A 23,780-nucleotide genomic window follows, 5' to 3' on the forward strand; every position below is an offset into this window, starting at 1 on the left:
ACAGCTATTTCTAATATTAAAATTGAATCAAATGGTATAAAAATATGCTAGCGCGCTTTGTTTTGTCTTCCTCTTTCATTTAAAAAAAAATTGAGTCGATATCTTCAATAATAACTGAGATAACAGGGGGAGCACACCGGCTAGAGCTTAGCCCAAGTTTTTCTGTGAAGATGGTTCTTATGTGACTGTTCCAAGAAAAAAAGTGAAACTATGTGATGTTGCCTTCCCTACAATTTTTCCAAATCAACCTTCTTACAACACAATTAAATCGTGTGTAAAGGTATTGGGCAAAATATTTCTGAACAATTACAGCAACATGAAGAATGATAATCAGTTGCCCCAGCAAGCAAAGTCGCGAAAATTGAGAACATTGAATTCTTAGGCTAGAATAAAATAACGATAATTATAAGTTATGTGCATGTGAATTGCACTTGAATGCTATGTGCATGATAATAAATAAAGTCCAGTTACCCTATCAAACAATTACTTCTTTAATGAACCTCAATTGAATTAATTAAACTGGACTTTATTTAAAAATAAACATCCTTAAAAATAACTTTGAACAGTAATGAGTTATTAGAGAGAACTGGAACCTAGCTGATGGCAGTAAGTTAGTCCACCAACCATGACGGCCATCTTGTTTGTATGCTCAGGTCCGGTATTTAGGAGGTCCTGGTAGAACATATATCTCTCTGGAGCAAGACATTTTTTTATTACTCTCTATAAATTGGATTATACTCAAATAATAATAAATAATGTGAATACAATTGTTTTTTATAATTTCACATTTATTCCTTTCCCAAACATTATAGATAATATTCTTCATCTAGGAGTATGGCATTCCTTATGATAAAAAAAAAAAAAAATTATTTGATTTTTTTTTTTCAATTCAAACATTTTTCAAATTATGATAGGATGATGAACCAAAAATATTTTTTTTTTTAATTTTTCTGATATTTACATCCTCCAAACATCAGGTCAAGTCTACATTTCTAAAACTGCGTCTACACCAAAGTTATCAACAAAATGTTAATAACTCAATCTTTATAGATTCTATTAGATCGAACGGAACTTGACAAACACATATGCTCATCATTTGTATGATAAGTTATGTTCAATCTAATAGAATCTATGAAGATTAAGTTATTAACATTCTGTTAATAGCTTTGGTGTGAACGCAGCTCAAGAATTTGGAAAGAACAGATTGAATTGATTTTTATTCAATTCTGTACGCTGAATGGTAACAATTTATTTTTTCAGCTTCTCCCTACCATTGCGGTAGGAGCAATATTGGAATCTAAATCATGGGTGAGTAGAATTTCATTATATTGAATACTAGCAGGTTTTATAATCTGTGCTCCACAGGGGTCTGCAGTTGGAAGCACATAGATTGAATCTAGTTCAGCAGTTTCATGCTCATATTGAAATTATCAACAACTTCAATAATCTATTATAGAAAATTTATTGGTTGAGCTTCCATCTTACGTTAACTTTATGGGTACTGAGATTTTTATTTTCTTTATATTTATATTACGTTAACTTTGTATGACCAAGTTGAAAATTTCCAATTGATCAATACCCACCCAGCAGCTGAGTGCATCTGCTAAAAAAAGGTTTAAGATTGAAGGATTAAAATAAAAAATAACTTTTTTGATGAACTTGGAAACATCGCAAAAATATGTTTCTATTTTAGAAATGATTATTATTTTTTGATCACTTATGGATAATTTCAACATTCAAACCCTTAAGGTTTCTTTATCTTTCAAGTCATGTTTATATTTCACATTTGGCTATAAGTCAGTTTATGAATTTCGGGGATGAGATATTTAAATTTTTCACAGAAGCACTTGCTCAACCACTTTTATCATCCAGAGACGACGAAAGTATCAGCTGTTTTTCTAAGGATCAATTATCCTTTTGATGTCCTTCAGCGAGTTTTTCCACGGAAATCTGGGATTGCCCATAGTGCAATCGAATTTTATATCATAAACCTACTATGTTCCAAATTTCGTGACAATCGTTAGAGCCGTTTTCGAGATCCGGTGTAATACAAACATATAAACATATGAAAATCTAAACATTTAAACACCTGAACATCTAAACATATAAACATCTAAACAGAAATTGCTCGTTTGATAGTATAGTATTTGAATAAAAATTTTCTCGAATTTCGAATTCATTTTCAACTTTAGGTTAAGATGTTTCTAAACATTAATTGTAGATATTTTCATGCTCAATCTTTCCCACTTGAATTTTATTGTTTAGATAGTATCTAAAGCCTGATTATTGGGAATCTAAAATGAAATTTCGCATAGATCCTATGAATTTTTACATAAAATTCAGCTCCTGCAATTTTTACAGATATGAGACTTGTAGCTGTTGATAAAGCTTTTCAATGACTATTTTAGGTATAAATTTGATCAAAATCGTTGGAGTTGTTTTCGAGAAATTCGGAAAAACCCTGTTCTTGACAACATTTTCGCCATTTCAGCCGCCATCTTAAATTGCATTTGATCGAAATTGTTCGTGTCGGATCCTTATATTGTGAGGACCTCAAGTTCCAAATCCTAAGTCATTCCGTTGACTGGGAGATTAGATAGCGTGTACTGTGGATGGCAGGATAAACCTCTACCAAATATGTAAGCATGATCTGCCTTCACTGAATATGTAAGGGTGGGGAAATGAAAAACAAGAAAAGATCGTACAGGTTTTGATATTCAAAACAAACAATAAATTATTAGTACAAAATTAGAAATTACGAAATAATAATAAACAGATGAATTTTTCAAGGGCTACTCGCTTTGCTGCTAGTGAAGATTCATTTGTTGTGGTTATGAAAAATTTAAAACAATGACTCAGTAGTCACCCACCTTTATGGAAATGGCTTCCCAAATTTGGCATCCACTGGTTGAAACGCGACGTTAATTATTAATTAAAAATCAAAAAAACTGATCTAATGAAGTGGGTTCAGATCCCTTCCTATTCAATAATACAATTCTCTTTAAACTGCCCGAACTGTGACAGGAAAACTGTATTATAAAACAAGAACAAAATCTATCCCCTTCACCAGAACAGCCGGACTTTACTCACAATCCTAACGAACGAGCTCACACACACACAAAAGTAAAATTTTGGGTATTAATATATAACTCAGTCAATGCCAAACATGAAGCCATTTCAAATACATATTTTTATCAGTCGCACAAGCGAGCACGTTTGTTATCAAAAACAAAAGAAAAGCTACAATAATTTTGATAACAAGTGAAATGAACAATCTTTCTGTCGATGACACAAATTGTTCAAAGACAAAAACACTGTTCATTAAACGTTTCTAAATTAAAACTCTAAAATCCTGATCAATATGAGATAAATATATGATTCATATATATATGTCCCATATGACCAGGTGACAGTACACAGACAAACATACACTCATACACACACACACACACACACACACACACACACACACACACACACACACACACACACACACACACACACACACACACACACACACACACACACACACACACACACACACACACACACACACAAACCAATACTGAAAAACCACTTTTTGGACTCAGAACACCTTAAAACATATAGAAATTCATGAATTTGGGTACCTTATTCTTTTTTGGAAATCAATACTTTTATTATCTGTGGTAATAGGACAAGGAAAGTTATTTAGCATTGATTATTATACTCCTCTGCACCTTGTTCAAGAACTCCACTCAAGCTATCATTACACCTGTTACAGAAAGATTTTGAATCCATGATGACGAAAGGTGGCACGTATTGCTTGTTGCTTGTTTGGAAGATTCATTTGAACGAGAACTTAGATTTTCTTAAGGTGAGTACTTCAGGACAAAGCTAACACATTTCGTATGAGTTTGTTGATCACAATCTGTATGAATAATATGCACTAGCTGCAGTCCACATATTTGTTACCACTATATTTTGATATCGGGGCACAGAGCTTCGCTCGTTATTCATTCATTGACTTTTTGATAAACCAAACACAATTCTTTGAAATAATTGGGTAAGTACTAACAGGCAATGCCCAAAACTGTTTCTTTCTCGAATTTTCATTTATACACTATATAGTCCAGAAAGTTCGTTATGTTCCAAACACTTGAATTCAGATTTAATTCTCTGTTCAAACATTCAAAAAAAAAAAAAAAATATATAATTCAGATCATATACAAACCAAATCGAATAAGAAAATAACAGTCACTAATCACTTAAAATTGTCAAATAATTATCAACTTTGAAAATTATGATATACTATAGTTTAGGAGGATTATCATGTCATGTCAACAAATCAGACTATGTTGATCAAATCGATTAAAAATTGTCTAGCTAGATAAAATCTCTCGCTGATTGATTATGATTACACAGCTGAAAATAATCCTGTCTCTCTCTCACACAGGCACACGCATCTCCTGTTATCGAGAGACGACGAAATTACCATCTGTTTTCCAAGGATGAATTATCCTTTTAATGTCGTTCCAGAGAATGAGACCTAGTGCAATCGAATCTTTAAACCTACTATGTTACAAATTTCGTGGAAATCGTTAGAGCCGTTTTCGAGATCCGTAAAACATGAATAACCAGATATAAAAATAAACACATATAAAAATAAGCAGATATATACAGAAATTTCTCGATTAATATAATAGGATTTACTCCGGGGAGTTCGGTCTCACAAGGTGTCAAGCTATCAAATGATAAACCGAAAAACTTCAATTATTCACTATTCTTATGATATAGTAACTATAATTATTATTGTTATACATAGTGTTTACAAACTCCCCACTTATACACTAAGGATTATTCCTGGGTGAAAAACATGTCTAAATATACCATTGTCCTGTAAACAAGGGATCTAAGTCACTTGGACCCCTTGTTTAATCAAATAAACAGCTGTTTAAAAATGTGGTTCAAAAATCCTACACCAGATGTCAGCACTGATTAGACTTACGCTTATACCTCTTGTATACTAGATTTTTACCACTTTCAGCTATCGATTACTGTAGCTTACTCAAAAAATCTGTTGTGGTACACTCACACAACTTTCCTTGCTCATTGATCTATAAGCCTCATTCTTAAATGAGGATAATCTAGGGGAATTCATTATGCCGATTGGCGGCTAAATAATTTGAATAAAACTACGATTATACTATTGTTATTGTTTTCAGAGTACATTCTCCTTTGTTTGAATTTATGAAATTAGAGGATTTTTTGAATGTTGTCAAAACAGCTGTACTACAAATAAAATTTCGACATGCGTTCTTTTGAATAAACTGCTCTACCCACCTACCTCAAACACGAGAAGGAAGTTACAAAGGAAATTTCTCAAGGATGGGGTGGATCCCTTGTAAGTTTCTCAGGGAGGAGACTCATACTAGTTAATAGAGCCGATATATAACTATACAGGGTATGAATTTGAAAAAAATCGGTTGAGTCATTTTTGAGAAAATCGTGAATAACATGGTTTTTTATTAAATATCCGCCATTTTTCTCAAGAATATTACGGAGCTCCTGCAATTTTCCCAGGAATGAGAATCATGTCAGTTGATAGGGCTTATAAATAGCTATCCATGGTATGAATTTGGAGGAAATCGTTAGAGCCGTTTTCGAGAAACCGTGAAAAACATGGTTTTTTAGTGATTATCCACCATTTTTCTCAAGAATATTACGGAGCTCCTGCAATTTTCCCAGAAATGAGACTCATGTCAGTTGATAGTGCTTATAAAATAGCTATCTAGGGTATAAATTTGAAGAAAATCATTAGAGCCGTTTTCGAGAAAACCGTGAAAAACATGATTTTTTAGTCATTATCCACCATTTTTTTTCGCCATTTTGAATTGAATTTTATTGAATTTCTTATTGTCGGATCCTCATGGTATAAGGATCTTAAGTTTAAAATTTCAAGTCAATCGGTTGATTAGGAATGGAGTTATTGTGTTCACAGACACACACACAACCACACACACACACACACACACTGATCAACACCCAAAAATCATGTTTTTGGACTCAGGGGACCTTGAAACGTATAGAAAACATGAAATTAGGGTACTTTACATTTTTTTAGAAAGCAAAACTTTCCTTACCTATGATAATAGGGCAAGGAAAGTGAAAAATGAAAAATGTCACTTGAACCCCTTGTATTCTGACCCCCTCATATTTAAATTGTCCGGAAGTCTTCAGTTACTCACACAGCGGTCATTTTGCTTTCCACTTATTATTATTTTTTGAATAATGATAGAACATACAAAATTAAAACTTTACACAATCATTCATAACAAGTAGGAAAGCTACAAAAAAATTATGATAATTTATCAATTCCATAAAACGAAATGGCGGCCATTAAGAATTCGTTTCTTGAATAACTCAAAAACCGTTGGTTTTACAAAAATGTTTCTAGTATATTCACTTGCCTATCGAATGGTACCAGAATTTTTGAGATTGGACCAATATTAACTGAGATATGGCAGCTTTAGTGGTTTTTGACCCACCTTTAGAGGGCTATGTAACGTTATTTTACTTGATTGTTATATTACATTCGATCTCCACTGGTCACATTGATTACGCATCCATAGGGTAGCTTCACCAACAAGTAATTCAGGTAGCCCGACTAGTAGTTGGTTGCCAGTAAGCCCATAGGCTTGTTGTAGCTCGTCGAGCCTTTCTAAGAAGCTGGGAGCATCTGATTGGCCGTCGACTGACAGTCTCCAGCTTCTTACTTTGTCACATACCATGCCTGGGTCCATGAGTAAAGTTTGTGTTGATGTTGGTTCTGAACTCAGCTTGGGCACCTGTCGCTGAGTGGTTCTTACTTCATAGCCTCGTGCCCCACGTTGGGTGCCAATCTATCACGTACACCCCGAGTAGCTTCAGAGGTGGGTGATTGACACCCAGGTGTTGCTCCTGGATGACTTAGCTCAGTTGTAATGTGGGCGGAGAAAGGAGGCAAGCCGAAGTTCCTCTTCTTCCTTCTTTGTGCCTCAGCTGGCATGAACAGCACCTCCTGGTGCTTCTAATGGCGTGAAGGTCGCTCTCTCCTCTGATGACAACACTTTGATGTAATTTTTTATTGGTCTTATGGCCTCGGTTCTGCTCCAGTATAGTAGGAAGAGGAAGGATAGACAGGAGGGACGGCAGCCAACGGGCCACTGTGCCCAGAGATGATAGAAGGATAGAGACGGCAGCCAACGGGCCGCTGTGCCCTGGGGAGATGGAAGGATAGGGATGGCAGACGATGGTCCGCTGTGCCCTGGGGAGATGGAAGGATAGGGACGGCAGACGATGGTCCGCTGTGCCCTGGGGAGATGGAAGGATAGGAACGGCAGACGACGGTCCACTGTGCCCTGGTGAGAGGGAAGGATAGGGACAGCAGACGACGGTCCGCTGTGCCCTGGGGAGATGGGAGGATAGGGACGGCAGCCAATGGGCCGCTGTGCCCTGGGAGGGTAGGAGGATGGGGACAGCAGCCAATGGGCCGCTGTGCCCTGGGAGGATGGAAGGTTAGGGATGGCAGTCAACGGGCCGCTGTGTTCTGGGAGGGTGAGAGAATAGGGACGGCAGCCAACGAGCCGCTGTGCCCTGGAAGGATGGAAGGTTAGGGACGGCAGCCAACGGGCCACTGTGTTCTGGGAGGATGGAAGGTTAGGGACGTACGGCAGCCAACGGGCCGCTGTACAAGGACAGGAGGTCAGGGATGTACGGCAGCCAACGGGCCGCTGTACAGGAGAGGAAGGTTGGGAGCGGAATGCTGTGGTCTGGGGCTCGTCCGGCGTTTAAATACTCTCCCAAGGTAGAGGGGATGGAGTTTCGCCGCCGCTAGAGGCGTTAAGAATCGTCTCGATGCGCGGAGGATGGTGCGCCATCGGTACCCTCCTTATCTCCGCGGTCAGCTAGCTTTGCTGATAGCCGAGCTTCTTTCAATAATATTATTAATTATTTAGCAATATTTCCCCGTCACAATTTTACTTTGTGACAATTGTATGGTGAATCTCAGACATGATTATGACGATTTGATTGAATTTGGATTATAAATATCTCACAAAATAGTCTATGTTTCTTTCAATTCACAGGTTCCCTGCTAGTCCTAGCTATGAAACTAACTAAACATTTGATGAACCAATTCATACACGCCACATAATCATCACTAAAAATTAGTATTTATCATATCCACAGGCAAAATGAAAAATTCTTCTACATAATGGGTTCTATGTAAGCAGCTTTTCAAATTGTGTTTTTGAACAGGGTTGATTCATATTTCTCTCACTAACAGGCAGCTTATTGAATGCCTTGATTGACAATATTCTGTAAGGGCCTCGAAGTTTTTTCACCCTGCTAAAGGAACATTCAGATGACATGGTTATCTGTTGAAATGCCTGTATAGAAGAAAAAAAGAATAAGTGTGTTCTCTAATGAAGGTACAACACAATTACCTAACCAGACTCAGGAATATTCAATATACAAGGCATATCAAGTATACTTTTCAAAGATCTGAGCCAGCTGGTGACAGGACAATAACGCTAGAGACACACGAGGTCTGATATCTCTTCATAGTGAAGACTTGATAGAATCAACAGTTCCCAACAGTTTGCAATTGAACAATCACATCTCGAATTTCGAGCTTATTTTCAATTTCAGGTGAAAATGTTACTAAACATTAATTGTAGAGATTTTCATGCTCAATCTCTTCCGATATGAAATTCTCCGTTCGAATTGTATTTGAAGCCCAATAATTGGGAATCTAAAATAGATTTATCTCTTACTGAATTTGAAATGATCTGTCCCAAAAATTTGAACTTTGAGCGCTCATATTTGAAAAAAAAATGTTTTCCCGAGTAAAATTTTCCATTTTCATAGCTTGACTAGCCGTCAGGCTAGCACACACACACACACACACACACACACACACACACACACACACACACACACACACACACACACACACACACACACACACACACACACACACACACACACACACACCTTAATTTTTCTTGGAAAGCAATATTTTTCAACCAACCAAAAACCAATAATAGGGCAAGTAAAGTAGAAATAAACATGTTAATTCTAGCTCGAATTGTCTGTAGCAATTTGTAGGATGACATCAGGGTGACTGAGGGCTGCAGTGATGCGATGTATGAATCATGTTGGTTGAGTGTTGAGTGGCTCTTCCAATCCATGCGGATTATCGTACTCTAAAACTCAACTTGTGAGACAATTTCCTAAATTTTGCTTTTTCCCATACATAGGTTCCTTGCGATAAATATCCATCTGTCAAATGCTTCTATGGACTTGAAGGTGCGACCACTCAAGAATCGACTTCTTTTGATCTACATTTCAATAACATAGCAATTCCTGCATTTGCTTTCTTCAAGGATGGTAAACAGGTGAGTACTGTATATTCGCCTCAACATGAAATTCATCATGGTATGTGTAAATTCAGCCACGGACGCTCGTCATCTGATCAGAGCTCTTTACAGTATATACACATGACGACGTCTGTCGCGCGTTGGAAATTGTGATACCGTAAACATGAGTGCGTCAACCGCGCGCTTTGTCGACGTTTTCATGACAGCAGGCATCCGGCAGTTGGACCCACGTACTCAGTGCGAACACATGGAGTTAGAGGAGCTTTCCTGTTTGTGCATATTGTACCGTAGACACAAGGCTAGGTGGAGAAGACAAAAACAATGATGGGTTCATGGGTCCGGTTAACCATGGGTTCATTTGTGAAGCTATATGCAAAATTAAGGGAATACCCCAACCAGTTTTTCAACTACTTTCGTATGAGTATGAGTACATACTGATTGATGATCTTTAGTCACTGAAGACATATCATCTTGTGAATGTGTTGTGAGGGATGCAATTTCACCAGCAGAAAAACTCGTTGTAACATTAACATTGTAACATTGTATTGTATTACAATTTATTACAATTCATATCACTGTTTTTCTAATTCTCTCTTTGCTTACAAAAGGAATTGCATATATGCAACAAATGAATTACATTATCTTACTAAGTGGATTACATATGTACAGTGAATTGTAGATTGATAATTACATGAATCATCTCTTTTTCTTTTGAGTTTTTGAATTATTATGAATTCATTCTAGTTTTTCTGCTCTCTTAGTATTTCACTCTTAGTACTTCTTCTTTTCGGATTGAAATTTTTTTTTCTAGTTTTTCATACATTCCATATGTTTCTTTTTTCTTTATTATATTTTTTCTGTTTTCGACTGAATCTCAAGCCACTAATTATAGCCGACTGATTACTCGTTACCATCGCTCAAACTACTTAGTTTTGCTGGTAACGCCAATGATAATATTATAATCGATTTTTAAATGGAAAATATTTCAATTGTAAGTTTTTGCAATGTATTGTATATGAAAATTTTTATATTTTTCACATTTGTAAAGTTTGTTTGATGATTTTGGCACTGTATATGTTCAAATTGAAAAATGACAACTATATTTTTCATCAAACCTTTTGGAAGAAATTAGCCTAATTTACAAAGTAATGTTTTAAAAAATGTAATGTAATGAAAGAAGTAATGTAAAAGAGTAGGTAATGTAGAGAAGTAATGTTTCAATATAGGCTAATGTGGAGAAGTAATGTTTCAATATAGGCTAATTGACGAATTAATTATTCGTAAATATCAGAAAAATCCGATTCCAAAAACACAAAGCAAGATCAAAACACAACACAAGACCAGGGCTCAGATCACCTATTCACTGCAAAAGCGCGCGTTTGACTGAGTGCGTGTGTACATTTCACATTGGTATAATGCCCAGTAAAGTAACTCGAATCGCGCGATAAACGCGGCGGTTGATGTGAAAACTACAAGCGCTGCGGTTGTCGCGCGCTTTTCCAAAGCGTACGACAGCATGTGTACAATCCCATTGTTTCTATGTATATGTCAAACGCGCGCTTGACAACCGAGCGACAACCGCGGCGTTTACAGAGCGACAAACGTCCTCATGTGTACAGGCCCTTAGGCTCAACTCACACTTACGTGACTCAGGTCGAGATGAGACTCGACTCCAGTCCTCTAGTCGAGAGCATGTGTTTCCAAATGGTGACATTCAGACTAGTCGATTCTAGTCTCCGCGTGTGAATTCTATTTGGCATGACGTAACACTTTCTTGAGTTTAATCTCTTGAGCTATGTTCACACATGCCGAACCAAACCTCGAACAGCACAGCGGACCGTGCAATCCGCCATGCATCTTGCCGTGCAGCGAACTGCATGGAGAATTTAAACAATGAAATGAAATTGAATCAAATTTTATTTTCCATTTACGAGAGAAAAAATACAATTGAATAATAACATACTATTATGCAATATTGTATACAAAATAATACACTTAATACAATACAGGAAAAAACCTGCTAAGGCATAAGCCTGAGCGCAGGTAAGTTGCAAATAAACTTATCTAGTGCATCTTAATAATGGGAATATTTTATAATTTGTAATTATAATAGAACTCAATGAGATACAGTCACCTGACGGGTATTTTCCAATTCCAATAATGGAACATCTGCTACGCGGATTTATTTCAGTAATTCCTACTTTAAATTAGCAGTTTTCATGAGTGAAGTGATTATATAAGAACCGCATTTCAAGACATATATTTTAATAAATGTATTTTTGAAGATGATCAGACTATTAGTTTATTTTGATTCTCTTATTATAATTTTTTTGTGAATTAATTGATGATTCATTTTGAATCAATAGGTACCAAATCTGTAAATTAATTGAAACTAAATGAAGATTCAAATGAAACAAGCTTGGATTGATCATATTTTGGACCCTCATTCAGGTTTGATCAGGATCATTTCGATGAACCCAGAAAAAAACATTCTTCAATGATGTACCCTCTCTGTTCAGCCCTTCGCGCTCTCATATCCAGTATAGCTGGATACTGCTTTCCTTCTACAGCTCTCTCCCGAATTTTCATACTTGGCCGTACAGTTCTGGCACTTGCATAGTAGCAATACCTACTATTACTTCAGGCCCCACAACTGATCTCTAATAAACTATGACGTCATCACATGTAGATCCATGATCTACTGGCGGTAAGCAAGCGAAATAAAAGCGCTGATGCTTGTTATCACATCTGATATGGTAATCAACAAAATTGGAATTACAGAATAATTTAATTTTCACGGACTTCCATTTCAATGAATATGGTTTGTTTAACATTCTTCTAATATTCGTTTGTGGAAGTAATAATGAATTTGGAGTTTTAAATCACGTGATACTGTTGTGTACCTAATTGTCGCGGGAATTATAACAAGACTCCAAGAGTTTCCGTACGGTATTCTCTTCTTCGAAAGATGAAACTTTGAAACGAAAATGTAAAATGTAATTTAATTAAAGTGTGGACGAACAGTGTAAATAAAATGTGAAATAACAGTGTAATTAGAGTGTGGAAGAACAGTGAAACTATAGTATGTGAAAGAACTTTTTAACTAATAAATTGAAAAGTAAATGCAAAGTGTTGAAACTGTCCATAACATCATAATATTAAAGGTTTTACCTAACTGAAAAACAGTCTTCTGATGGGTTTCTTCGTACCATAGATTTATTGTGATCAAGTTTGTGGGAGCCTCTTTCCTAATAAAGAGTAACATCAAATTTGGTTTATCTTTGATTTACCTCTCCTTCGATTCTGATACAGGCTATTATTGAGTATTTTTGATTGAGATAAATTTATCAATAGCTCTATCACTGAATCGAGTAGGCCTATGTCTATCAAGCTGAAAGTATGGATAAATCATTCCATTAATTTGTGGAATGAAGTGTCTTTATTTCAATAAAATTTCTATTATTAATATACAAATGTCTTTAATCTGAAATTTAGATAGTATTCCATCCAATAAAAAATCGATACAGTAGCAAAAGTTACATTGATAAGCTAGTAGAAACTACTATGATCTAGGAAGAATCAATCTACATGTTATGAGGTAATTAATTAGTTGTGGGGCCTGTAGTAATAGTAGGTATTGATAGTAGTAACTCTAAAAATCGATCAAACTGCAGTATTTAGGGACGGTGTCCGAGCTTGGGATTAATTGGCTAAGCTCTAGACTTTAAACAGCTGTAGTCAGAAAATTGGCTTTCCGAAACGGGGCATAGAAGTAGTCCACATTTAAATTAAATCTCGAAACTATAGAATTAAACACCAAATTAGATGAAGAGAAAATAGTGTAGAGCTTTAGCTATTTTGAATCATTTTGGAACGTTTCATTTCCCCAAGAAAAGACGTTTCCAATTATAGAAATGAGAAAATAAAGATTATCATGAAAACTATGACTATGCCCTGTTTGGGAAAGCCAATTTTCTGACTCCAGCTGTTCAAAGTCTGGAACTTAGCTAAATCCTGAGCTCGGAAACCACACCCAAGTATCCAAATATTAGAATGTTATTTTTATCTTATAAAGCTCAATTATACTTTATTGTATTGTTCATTTCATCTACAGTATTCCATGTTTTTTGATAAGTCAATACAAGAAAAATCCTTATTTTCATTAAACACCTCTTAAATCAGCTCATACCAGATTGGTATTTTCTGGATTAACATAGGTGTTTATAAATTTATAAATGAATTTTGCTGAATCAGATTGATGGATCATTATCAATTTTGATTGCACATTTATTTTATGGTAATCTTTAATAATAGAAGTCGTTATACAATCAGAAAAACCTCATAACTTTTTTGAAAATGAGGAATGAAAAGGTGAATCTTCAAACTGATAGAATCAGATTCAAGCGCTCCCTCTAGCTCATCACTCATATTTGATTGCTATCAGAAATATAAAATACATCTCAGAGAAACATTTGAGAATAATATATCTATCTTCTAGTGAATAGTGATTGACTAAATCAATCAAACTAATAGAAAAGAAATCTGGTGTGACGCACTCACACATCTTTCCTTGCCGTTATGGAAATTGATCTCCTGACGCTGGTGTTCACGCGCATCTCAAGTCTACTATTCGAAGATCTGAGCCAGCTGGTGACAGGACAATAACGCTGGAGACACAGGAGGTCTGATATCTCTTCATAGTGAAGACTTGATAGAATCAACAGTTGCCAAATGAAAAAATGAAATTATTATTCAACTGTGAATATTGTGATTCAACTGAATCAACTAGAACAGGTGACATTAGATACTTGTGGATGAGAAAACCGCGTGAGGTATACTGTTCACAGAGCTACTAGTGATGAAGATTTGGAAATGGTATCAAACTCTTTACATCTAGCTGAATCACAATATTGATGACAGAGATAACTTGAATATTAATAATAATAAATAATAGTGCACCTGGACTCGATAATTTAAAACCAGATTATTTCAAACAGAATAAAACTATACTTGCCAAGCCTTTAAAACATATTGCAAACAGAATTTTTGAGGAAGGTGTTTTTCCACAGTGTCTTAAAGAAGCTGTCATTTGTTCAATCTCCAAAACAGGTCATAAGAAAGATATGAATTGCTACAGACCCATATCATTACTCAGTACATTATCAAAAATTTTTGAAAAGTGTATCAAAACAAGACTGATCAGCTTTCTTGAAAAAAATAATCTTCTATCGCCAAACCAATATGGTTTTAGATCTAATCGCAGTACAAATGATGCTATCCACTATGTGACCACACAGATTGCCGATAAAATAGACACTGAGAAACCATTAGCAGTATTCTTAGATTTGAAGAAGGCTTTTGATATGGTGTTACATGACATTATTCTCTCAAGGCTTGATAACTATGGAATAAGAGGAGTCGCATGGAATCTTCTCAAGAGCTACCTATCAAACCGAACACAATGTGTCAGAGTCAATGGATGTATAAGCAACAAGCTGACTGTAAAGTTTGGAGTGCCACAAGGAACAGTACTAGGACCAATTCTTTTCCTTCTCCACATAAATCCATTATGCAACATGGAAATTAATGGATCAATCACCACCTTCGCAGATGATACTGTTCCACTGTTCTTCGAACCGACCTCGGAGATGACCTGGAGAGAAGCCGAGACTGGAATTCAGAGAGTGTCTCGCTGGTTGGCTGGAAATCTGCTAACATTAAACCATGAGAAAACCTTCTTTCTGACCTTTTCGGCGACTCAACATGAACAGCAAACAGGAGATGGGATAGTAATCAAGAATCAACGGAATAACACTTCATACACAGTTCACAGGAAACAGTCACAGGAATACCTGGGAGTTACAATGGACACTTTTCAGCACTGGGATTATCATCTCAATGAATTATGCGAGAGACTGAAGAAGACTATCTGCAGATTCAGGATTCTAAGGACACTGGTCAACAAGGGATGTCTAAGAGTTATCTACTTCTCTCTAGCACAGTCCCTCATGCTGTATGGGACGTGCTGTGGTGGGATGGGGAGGTGCAAGCTTCTTGCACATCGAACCGCTCCTCAGGGTACAGAAGCTGATCATGAGGGTCATCAACCAGAAGCCTCCACGCTATTCATCAGACCAGCTATTCAATGAGTTTGACGTAATGGATCCAAGATAGCTTTACTCCATGGAGATACTATGCAGATTACAACAGAACCCAACAACATTTTAAACCAGAAACCACAACCACAACACCAGATACAGGAATCTTCTCATCACAAAATATGCAAGGAAGGCACTATACGAGAGACATTTCAATCATTTAGCACCAAAATTATATAATCTACTCCCTGCAAACTTTAAACAGATTAATCATCCTAGAAAGTTCAAAACAATAGTAGATAATTAGTTGATGAGCAAAGGAAGACAGAACATAGAAAACATTATTTCAAATAACAAATAACCACCTAATGACTTACTAAGCACTAACTTATTAATATTACGCACAAAAAACTAACAAAACCTACTCTAGAACATGGTACGCCATAGTGGAGTAGGTCAATTTCCACACAGAAAAAACTAAACAAATAGAGGACACATTATAAACATTTTTTGTAACTAACTATTGTATGTAATATTGTAATTTATCTGATATTTTGTATAACTGATGTTTTAGTTTTAGTTTTTTGGGAAATAAACATTTATTTATTAGTTATGATTGGGAAATAAATGATGGTCACAAATTCAAAATGACGGCCTTGATTGATTTTTTTCATATTAGTTGCTATTCAGTGATAGTAAGAGATATATGATGTAATATCAACAGTTCATTCTCGTTGAAAATAATTTATTGTATTATTCTATTAGTCGTTCGAAAATATTATTTTCAAATTATTCAATAGTACATTTTTATAATCTAGATGAATAATTTTGTCAATTAATTATATTTTCACATTCTCAAAGAATCATTTGGCAAATTTGCAGAGATGAAAAATGGAGCTGCTTTGTTGAACGAAGATAGACAAAGATAACATCATCAATGCTAATCAAAGTCTTTATAAGAGGTCTTTATTTCACTATAAGGCTAGTTTCATACACATTCGGTTCGTTTCGTTTTCGGTTCGTTTTTGGCAAATTCCGATAAGTGTGAAACGGTAATTCGGTTTGAATTCGGTACCGAATAGAAACCGCATAGAAACGAACGCCCATTTGACTCTAATAAATTCCATCAGGTTCAAATTCGTTTCTAGCGAAGGGCTACTTTCACACACATTCGCATCGGTTTGGTTCGTTTCGTTTTCGGCAAAAATCCCGAAAAGTGTGAAACGGTGATTCGGTTTGAATTCGGTTCCGAATAGCAACCGCATAGCTCCGAACGCCCCTTCGACACGAATACGTTTTATCATATTCGAATTCGTTGCTAGGAAACCGGAAATAAGAACAAAGTCTTTTACACACGCTCCCTTTTTTTGTTTTTATTTTAATCTGTTATCATGATTATCTGTTTAAAAATCTTCCATGTCAAAATCATATGGTCAATTCATTTCTGTTAGTTCTCTGGAGCATTTTTTATCAATTCAGTTTGCTAAAATAAATAAGATTCAAACTCAGGGAAAAATTTTATTTTTTTCATGAAAATTACATGATTTCATTAATGGAGAGAAGAAATGAACGTTATTGTACCATGTTTTCATAATCGAAACAAATTTCCATTCAAAAATATTCACTCTGAACGTCCAAAATTAATACAATGAAAAATAAACCATTCAAATAGTTCACAATTTTCAATTAAATTGAAAATTTTGTTGTTCAAGAAATCACATCTTACTATTTGAACACCAGCTTTTATATTTTTCTACCAGCATGGATTGTAACAATCCGAACACAGCTGTGTTGGAGGAGAAAATATCTAATTGGAACCATATGAATTTATACCTGATTGACCGAGCGAAGTGAGGTCTAAGATTAAAGTCGACGGTTTGGCATTACTTTCAATGTTCAAATGTTTAAATGTTCAAATGTTCAAATGTTCAAATGTTCAAATGTTCAAATGTTCAAATGTTCAAATGTTCAAATGTTCAAATGTTCAAATGTTCAAATGCTCAATGATCAAATGTTCAAATGTTTAAATGTTTAGATGTTTATATGTTTATATGTTGCGCATTTACGGCGAAACGCGGTAATAGATTTTCATGAAATTTGACAGGTATGTTCCTTTTTTAATTGCGCGTCGACGTATATACAAGGTTTTTGGAAATTTCGCATCTCAAGGATAATATAAAAAGAGAAATTAGCCTCCTCCATACGCCAATATTAGAGTAAAAATCAGACTATAGAATTATTCATTATAAATCAGCTGACAAGTGATTACACAGATGTGTGGAGAAGCCAGTCTATTGCTGTATTTCCATGAGGTCTATTATAGTTTCAATCAGGTACTTGTGGATGAGAATACTTCGTGAGGTCTACTGTTCACAGAACTACAAAGTATGTATGAAAGCCTCATTCGTTTTCGGCAACGAACCGAACCGAACTGAAAACGAACCGATCCGAATGCGTGTGAAGCTAGCCTAATTGGACCATTTTAATTAATTGGACCTAATTGGGTCCATTGGACTGAGCGAAATACAAAATAATAATTTTTGTCAATATTAATCATCACTTCTTTTATGATTTGTATTTTGCTTTTATCAATCTATCATCAATTTCTGTTGTAACAGTCCATTGGACTGAACGAAATACAAAATAATAATTTTTGTCAATATCATCACTTTTTTTATGATTTGTATTTTGCTTCTATCAATCTATCATTAATTTCTCTTGTAACAATTGTTTATTGTGGAGTTGTGGAGTATTTATAAAGCAAATGTTCTACGTTTCCTCTTCACAGGTAAAAATGTTTGATAGGAAAACGTCCATATATGAGACTGAAATTGAAGCGGAAATGAAAGCCTTGCAGTAATGTTTCCACCAGCTACAATGTTTCATTGGAAGAATAGAATTATCATCCAAAATACCAATGTGGGAATTGTTTGTTTGTTTGTGTTGCTCTATATTTCTCCTGGACTCTCTCTTCCATGAATCAATAGTAAAGCTGGCTTTTACCTCTTGTGTTAATCATCTATGAATTATTTTCATCTATTGCAATAATAGCTTTTATATTCTATTACTGGAGCTACAAAAACTGCTGGTTTCTATTGTCCCATAATGGGTTCTATTATATCATAATAACTAGCGGGTAACCCGTGCCTCACAAGGATCTAATTTCAAAATTAACAAAATGAAAACTTGACAAAAGAAGAAGAAGAAGGATGAAAATGAGGAGAAGGAGGAAGAGGAGGAGGAGATGAAGAAGAAGAAGAAGGAGAAGAAAAAGAAGAAGAAGAAGAAGAAGAAGAAGAAGAAGAAGAAGAAGAAGAAGAAAAAGAGGAAGAGGAAGAAGAAGAAGAAGAAGGAGAGGATGAAGAAGAAGAAGAAGAGGAAGAAGAAGAAGAAGAAGTATCTACATTTCTAAGATCGTAATAGCATGACAGAAACAGGCAGTTTTCATAGCTGCAGAAAAGAATATGGAAGCAATTATATTGCAATTAATGAAAATAGCTTATAGATGAAAATTATTATATTATAATATTGGGTTTTGTGTGAAATAATCTACTTTCCACTGTGTGGGATGTTGATTGAATAAATAATCTATTATCTGAGTACCTATCATTTTGTTTTATTTTGTCAGAAAAACCTTTGTAGTCCATTCACTGGCGTGAAAACACCTTCGCTTGATAAATTATTTCAGTTCTGATATTTTTTAAATTGTTTATTTCAGACAAATAAATTAAGTCTGGAACTAGAGTTTTTATATTGTTGGCCACATGGACAAACAGTAAATGGAAGGAATATTGTGGAAATTTGTGTATCAAGAGCTTAGAACGTGACAATAGTTACTTGTGCAACTAGTGCGCAAAGTAACAGTTTGCAGCACCGAAAGAAACGTTTACGCCCGAGCCGTAGGCGAGGACGGAATGGTTTCTTGAGTGCAGCAGAGGAACTTTGCGCACCTATTTCACATTAATTTTTCCTACAGTGACCATTGAATATGAAAAGTGGGTAATTATGGATAAAATGATGGCTGAAATCCATCAAATGTTTGTGTGTGTGATGCTGTCATTAATAACAACCTTAATTCATTTAAAAATTAATAATCCAATTGAAGTTGAAAATCTCAGCCAAAGTTCTCATTTTTATTCATTCAAGAATCAGAAAAAATACAGATGAAACAAAAAATTTGCTTTCAAAATACACGCCAACAGCTGGTTGGGATGTCAAATTGGCTGAACCAACAAGCACGCGACCTTGCGGGAAGAATCATACCTAACTTCGTTTCATCCAGCTAAAAACAGTATTCAGATATTTAGACTTATGGTTAACTGTAGTTACCGAAAGATACTACTATAAGTAAACTGAAAAATATCTATAAAATAACATATACAACAGAAAATAATTTATTGTAGTATATTCTAATGTTATTTTATTAATTCTATTGACATGGATTTCGAACGGTAATTATTCAACCTGAAAATTCGAATTTCATAATGTGTACATAATGTGCTACATTTCTCATTGCTTGGAGTTGAAATAATTATTACTGTCAATAGGAAAGGAAGTAACATTATTTATTATTATTGATGAGAAGTTATTATTTGATTATGATTTAGATGAACATTATTCTTGTTTTGGATTTCCAGATCGGGATTTTATCATAAATGTAGGGTAGCCATTGAAATGATTGTTATCTGAATCCAACCACAGTCATTGTTACCAACTTAATTTTTGTTTTTGTGCACTAATCCTCCATACAACTCACCAACTATTTTGTGTTGCCATGTTGCGAATCTGGAGTGTAGAAAAATTTTTTCCCGCACTAGAGCGGAAAAGTGATTCTTCACATTCTGTAATCAGTGCAGGAATGGCCACTCTTCAAGGTAACTGTAGGGAATAGTTATTTGTGCAACTAGTGCGCAAAGTGACAGTCTGCTGCACCGAAAGAAACGTTTACGCCCGAGCCGTAGGCGAGGGCGGAATGGCTTCTTGAGTGCAGCAGAGGAACTCTGGGCACGTATTTCACATTTAATTTTTCCTACAGTAACCATTGAATATGAGAAGTGGTTTATTAAGTGATTATGGGTGAAATGATGGCTGAAATCCATCAAATGTTTGTGTGTTGTGTGTCTGTTATTAATAGCAACTTTAATTCATTTAAAAATTAATAATCCAATTGAAGTTGAAAATTCTCAGCCAAAGTTCTCATTTTTATTCATTCAAGAATCAGAAAAAATACAGATGGAACAAAAGCTTCACATTCAAAATACACGCCAACAGCTGGTTGGCTGAACCGAGATGCAAGATGACTGAACATAACAAGATGGCTGAACCGACAAGCGCGCCATTGAAATGATTCTTATCTAAATCCAACCACAGTCATTTTTACCAACTTAATGTTTGTTTTCGTATACTAATCCTCCATATAACCCACCAACTATTTTGTGTTGCCATGTTGCAAATCTGGAGTGCAGAAAAATTTTTTTCACTAAATTTCATTTCCGGCACTAGAGCGGAAAAGTGAATCTTTGCGTTCTGTAATCAGTGCAGGAATCGTCACTTTTCAAGGTAACTGTAGGAAATAGTTATTTTCCTACAGATACCCTGAAAAGTGACCATTTCTGCACTGATTGCAGGCCACAAAGAATCACTTTTCCGCACTAGTGTGCAAAGTGAGTACTTTGCGTACTCCAGATTTGCAGCATGACAACGGAAAATAGTTAGTAGGTTATTATGGAGCATCAGTGCAGCAAAATCCAAATTAAGTTGGTAACTGTGACTGTGGGTCTAGCACGTTATAAGAGTCTTGAGGTGGTGGACAACAGTGGATGACAGCCGCCCCCCACCACCGCCATACAAACACACAACATACTACATTCTATTTAAAATAAATTAAGGTTTTCATTAATAACAGCATCACAAACACAAACATTTGATGGATTTCAGGCAATTTCACCCATAATTACCCACTTTTTATATTCAATGGTAACTGTAGGAAAAATTTAATGTGAAATACGTGCGCAAAGTTCCTCTGCTGCACTCAACAAACCATTCCGCCCTCGCCTACGGCTCGGGCGTAGACGTTTCTTTCGGTGCAGCAAACTGTCAATTTGCGCACTAGTTGCACAAAATTATTTTCTCAACATAAGCTTAGTTTCCTCCATCTAATCCTCCTTCTCCTTCTTCTTCATCTTATTCTTCTTTCTCTTCTTCTTCTTCTTCTCCTCCTTCTTCCTCTCCTTCTCATTCTCCTTCTCCTTCTCCTTCTCTATCTCCTTCTCCTTCTTCTTCTCTTTTCCTCCTTCTTCTCTTTCTCCTTCTTCTTCTTCTTTTTCTTCTCCTCCTCCTTCTACTCCTCCTTCTTCTTCTGCTTCTCCTTCTCCTTCGCCTCCTCCTTCTCCTTTCCCTTCTCCTTCTCCTTCTCCTTCTCCTCCTCCTCCTCCTTCTCCTCCTTCTCCTGCTTCTCCTTCTCCTTTGCCTCCTCCTCCTCCTTCTCCTTCTCCTTCGCCTCCTCCTTCTCCTTCTCCTCCTTCTTCTTCTCCTCCTCCTCCTCCTTCTTCTTCTCCTCCGACTTCTACTCCTTTTTCTTTTTCTTCTCCTCTTTCTCCTTCTCCTTCGCTCCTTCACCCAGGTAAGAAAGAACAACACTTTTTACGAAGCAAGATAACAGTGAGGGTGGAAGTCAAAAATTGTCAAATGAGTGTTTGAATGCTCTTACTAAAGCCCTGTCCACACTGAAAAATGTTCGACATAATAACATGTTCAGCAAACATGGTTGTTTGTCAGACAAAGAATTACTGTTTTCCCAAACATTTTTAGAGCTGTAAAACACAGAACCTGTTCTTCCCACTTACAAATATTACTTCCCTTGCCCTATTTCCATAGGTGGGAAGACTATTGCTTTTCGAGAAAATTAAGGTACCCCAATTTCCAGATTTCTATACGTTTCAAGGTCCCCTGAGTCCAAAAAGTGGTTTATGAGTATTGGTCTGCATGTGTGTGTGTGCGTGTGTGTACATGAGTGTATGTGCGTCTGTGTACACGATATCTCATCTCTCAATTAACGGAATGACATGAAATTTGGATCTTGAGGTCCTCATACTTTAAGGATCCGACACGAACAATTTCGATCAAATACAATTCAAGATGGCGGCTGAAATAGCGAAAATGTTGTCAAAAACAGGGTTTTCCGTGATTTTCTCAAAAACGGCTACAACGAATTCCAGGGGCCCCACCTCATACACAAGTTGTGTGAGTGCACCACACCAGATTTTTTTGTTTGGTGATGCGTCCACATTGACCACGGGCAATGTTAGTCAGTCATAATAAAATTTGCCCAAACTTTCTCAACAAACATGTTTGTCGAACATTTGTTCAATGTGGACACGGCTTGAGATTATAGTGTCGATTAAGATCTACATTGGGATCGGATCAATATCCAATTTCAGAAAACAATATGTATGATATTGTGTGTGATAGAGTTTTAATAGTATTCCAAAAAATTTCATCACATCCAGGCCGGTTGGTCATGTTGAAAAATCTGGTGTGACGCAATCATACAACTTTCCTTGCCGTTATGAAAATTGATCACCTGACAGCAGTGTCAGCAGTGTCAGTCAGTATTGTTCTGAATAATTATTTCGCATTTTGTGTCCGACTTCTTGCACTTCAATTCGAGGTTGATATACCTTCTTTTTCCTGTCTTAGCTTTCCATCGGCCATCGTTGGAATGTTGCTGAAAGCTCCGAATTTTGTCTTCAATTTTCATCGAAATGATTCTCAATCATCCTTCGAGTAAAACCAAATTATCTAAAAGCTTCGAGCAAATATCAATCTTCAGAGTCTAAAATTTCAGTTTCGGTGATGTATGTTATATTATTCACAGTTTTGTGCCTTGTTCATCAACTTTGAACTCAGATCTGATTTCAACCATGCGACAAAATTTATTCATGTTTTTTAGTCAGCTTTAATGCCTCAATTCATTTTATTGAACACTTAAATTCAAGGCATAATAAAATTTCTACATGCAATCGAACTTTCTCATGTCTTCCATTGATGTTAAACTGTAACCTGTACTTCTTGTATCGATGATGTTTCCTGCCACCTGCGTCCAGCCCAGTCTCCTGACAACCTTGGAGTATTACATATTGCTGTCTGGTTTTTCTTGCTTGAAAACCACGAAATTCTTTCAGTTGAGTATTAATCATTTTTACACAGCTAGTGTACACGCGTATCTCAAGTCTTCTATTCGAAGATTTGAGCCAGCTGCTGACATGAAACGCTATTATAT

The 23,780-nt window shown here is 35.9% G+C and overlaps 2 protein-coding genes across 3 annotated transcripts in view; one reads left to right on the forward strand and one right to left on the reverse strand.

The window, feature by feature from the left end:
- LOC120353006 overlaps nt 1-19,101 on the forward strand; it is a 29,871-nt gene extending 10,770 nt beyond the window's left edge. Inside the window, exons 2-5 of the mRNA XM_039435424.1 lie at nt 1,261-1,308; nt 3,764-3,856; nt 9,282-9,419; nt 18,288-19,101. Coding sequence (XP_039291358.1) covers nt 1,261-1,308; nt 3,764-3,856; nt 9,282-9,419; nt 18,288-18,359 — 351 coding nt within the window. The 3' untranslated portion in view covers nt 18,360-19,101. The remainder of the gene's footprint in view (nt 1-1,260; nt 1,309-3,763; nt 3,857-9,281; nt 9,420-18,287) is intronic.
- LOC111055043 (furin-like protease 2) overlaps nt 1-23,780 on the reverse strand; it is a 718,014-nt gene that overhangs the window by 226,806 nt on the left and 467,428 nt on the right. The window lies entirely within an intron of this gene.

This window comes from Nilaparvata lugens, chromosome 9, assembly GCF_014356525.2.
Source record: "Nilaparvata lugens isolate BPH chromosome 9, ASM1435652v1, whole genome shotgun sequence".
In the NCBI taxonomy this organism is placed as follows: Eukaryota; Metazoa; Arthropoda; class Insecta; order Hemiptera; family Delphacidae; genus Nilaparvata; species Nilaparvata lugens.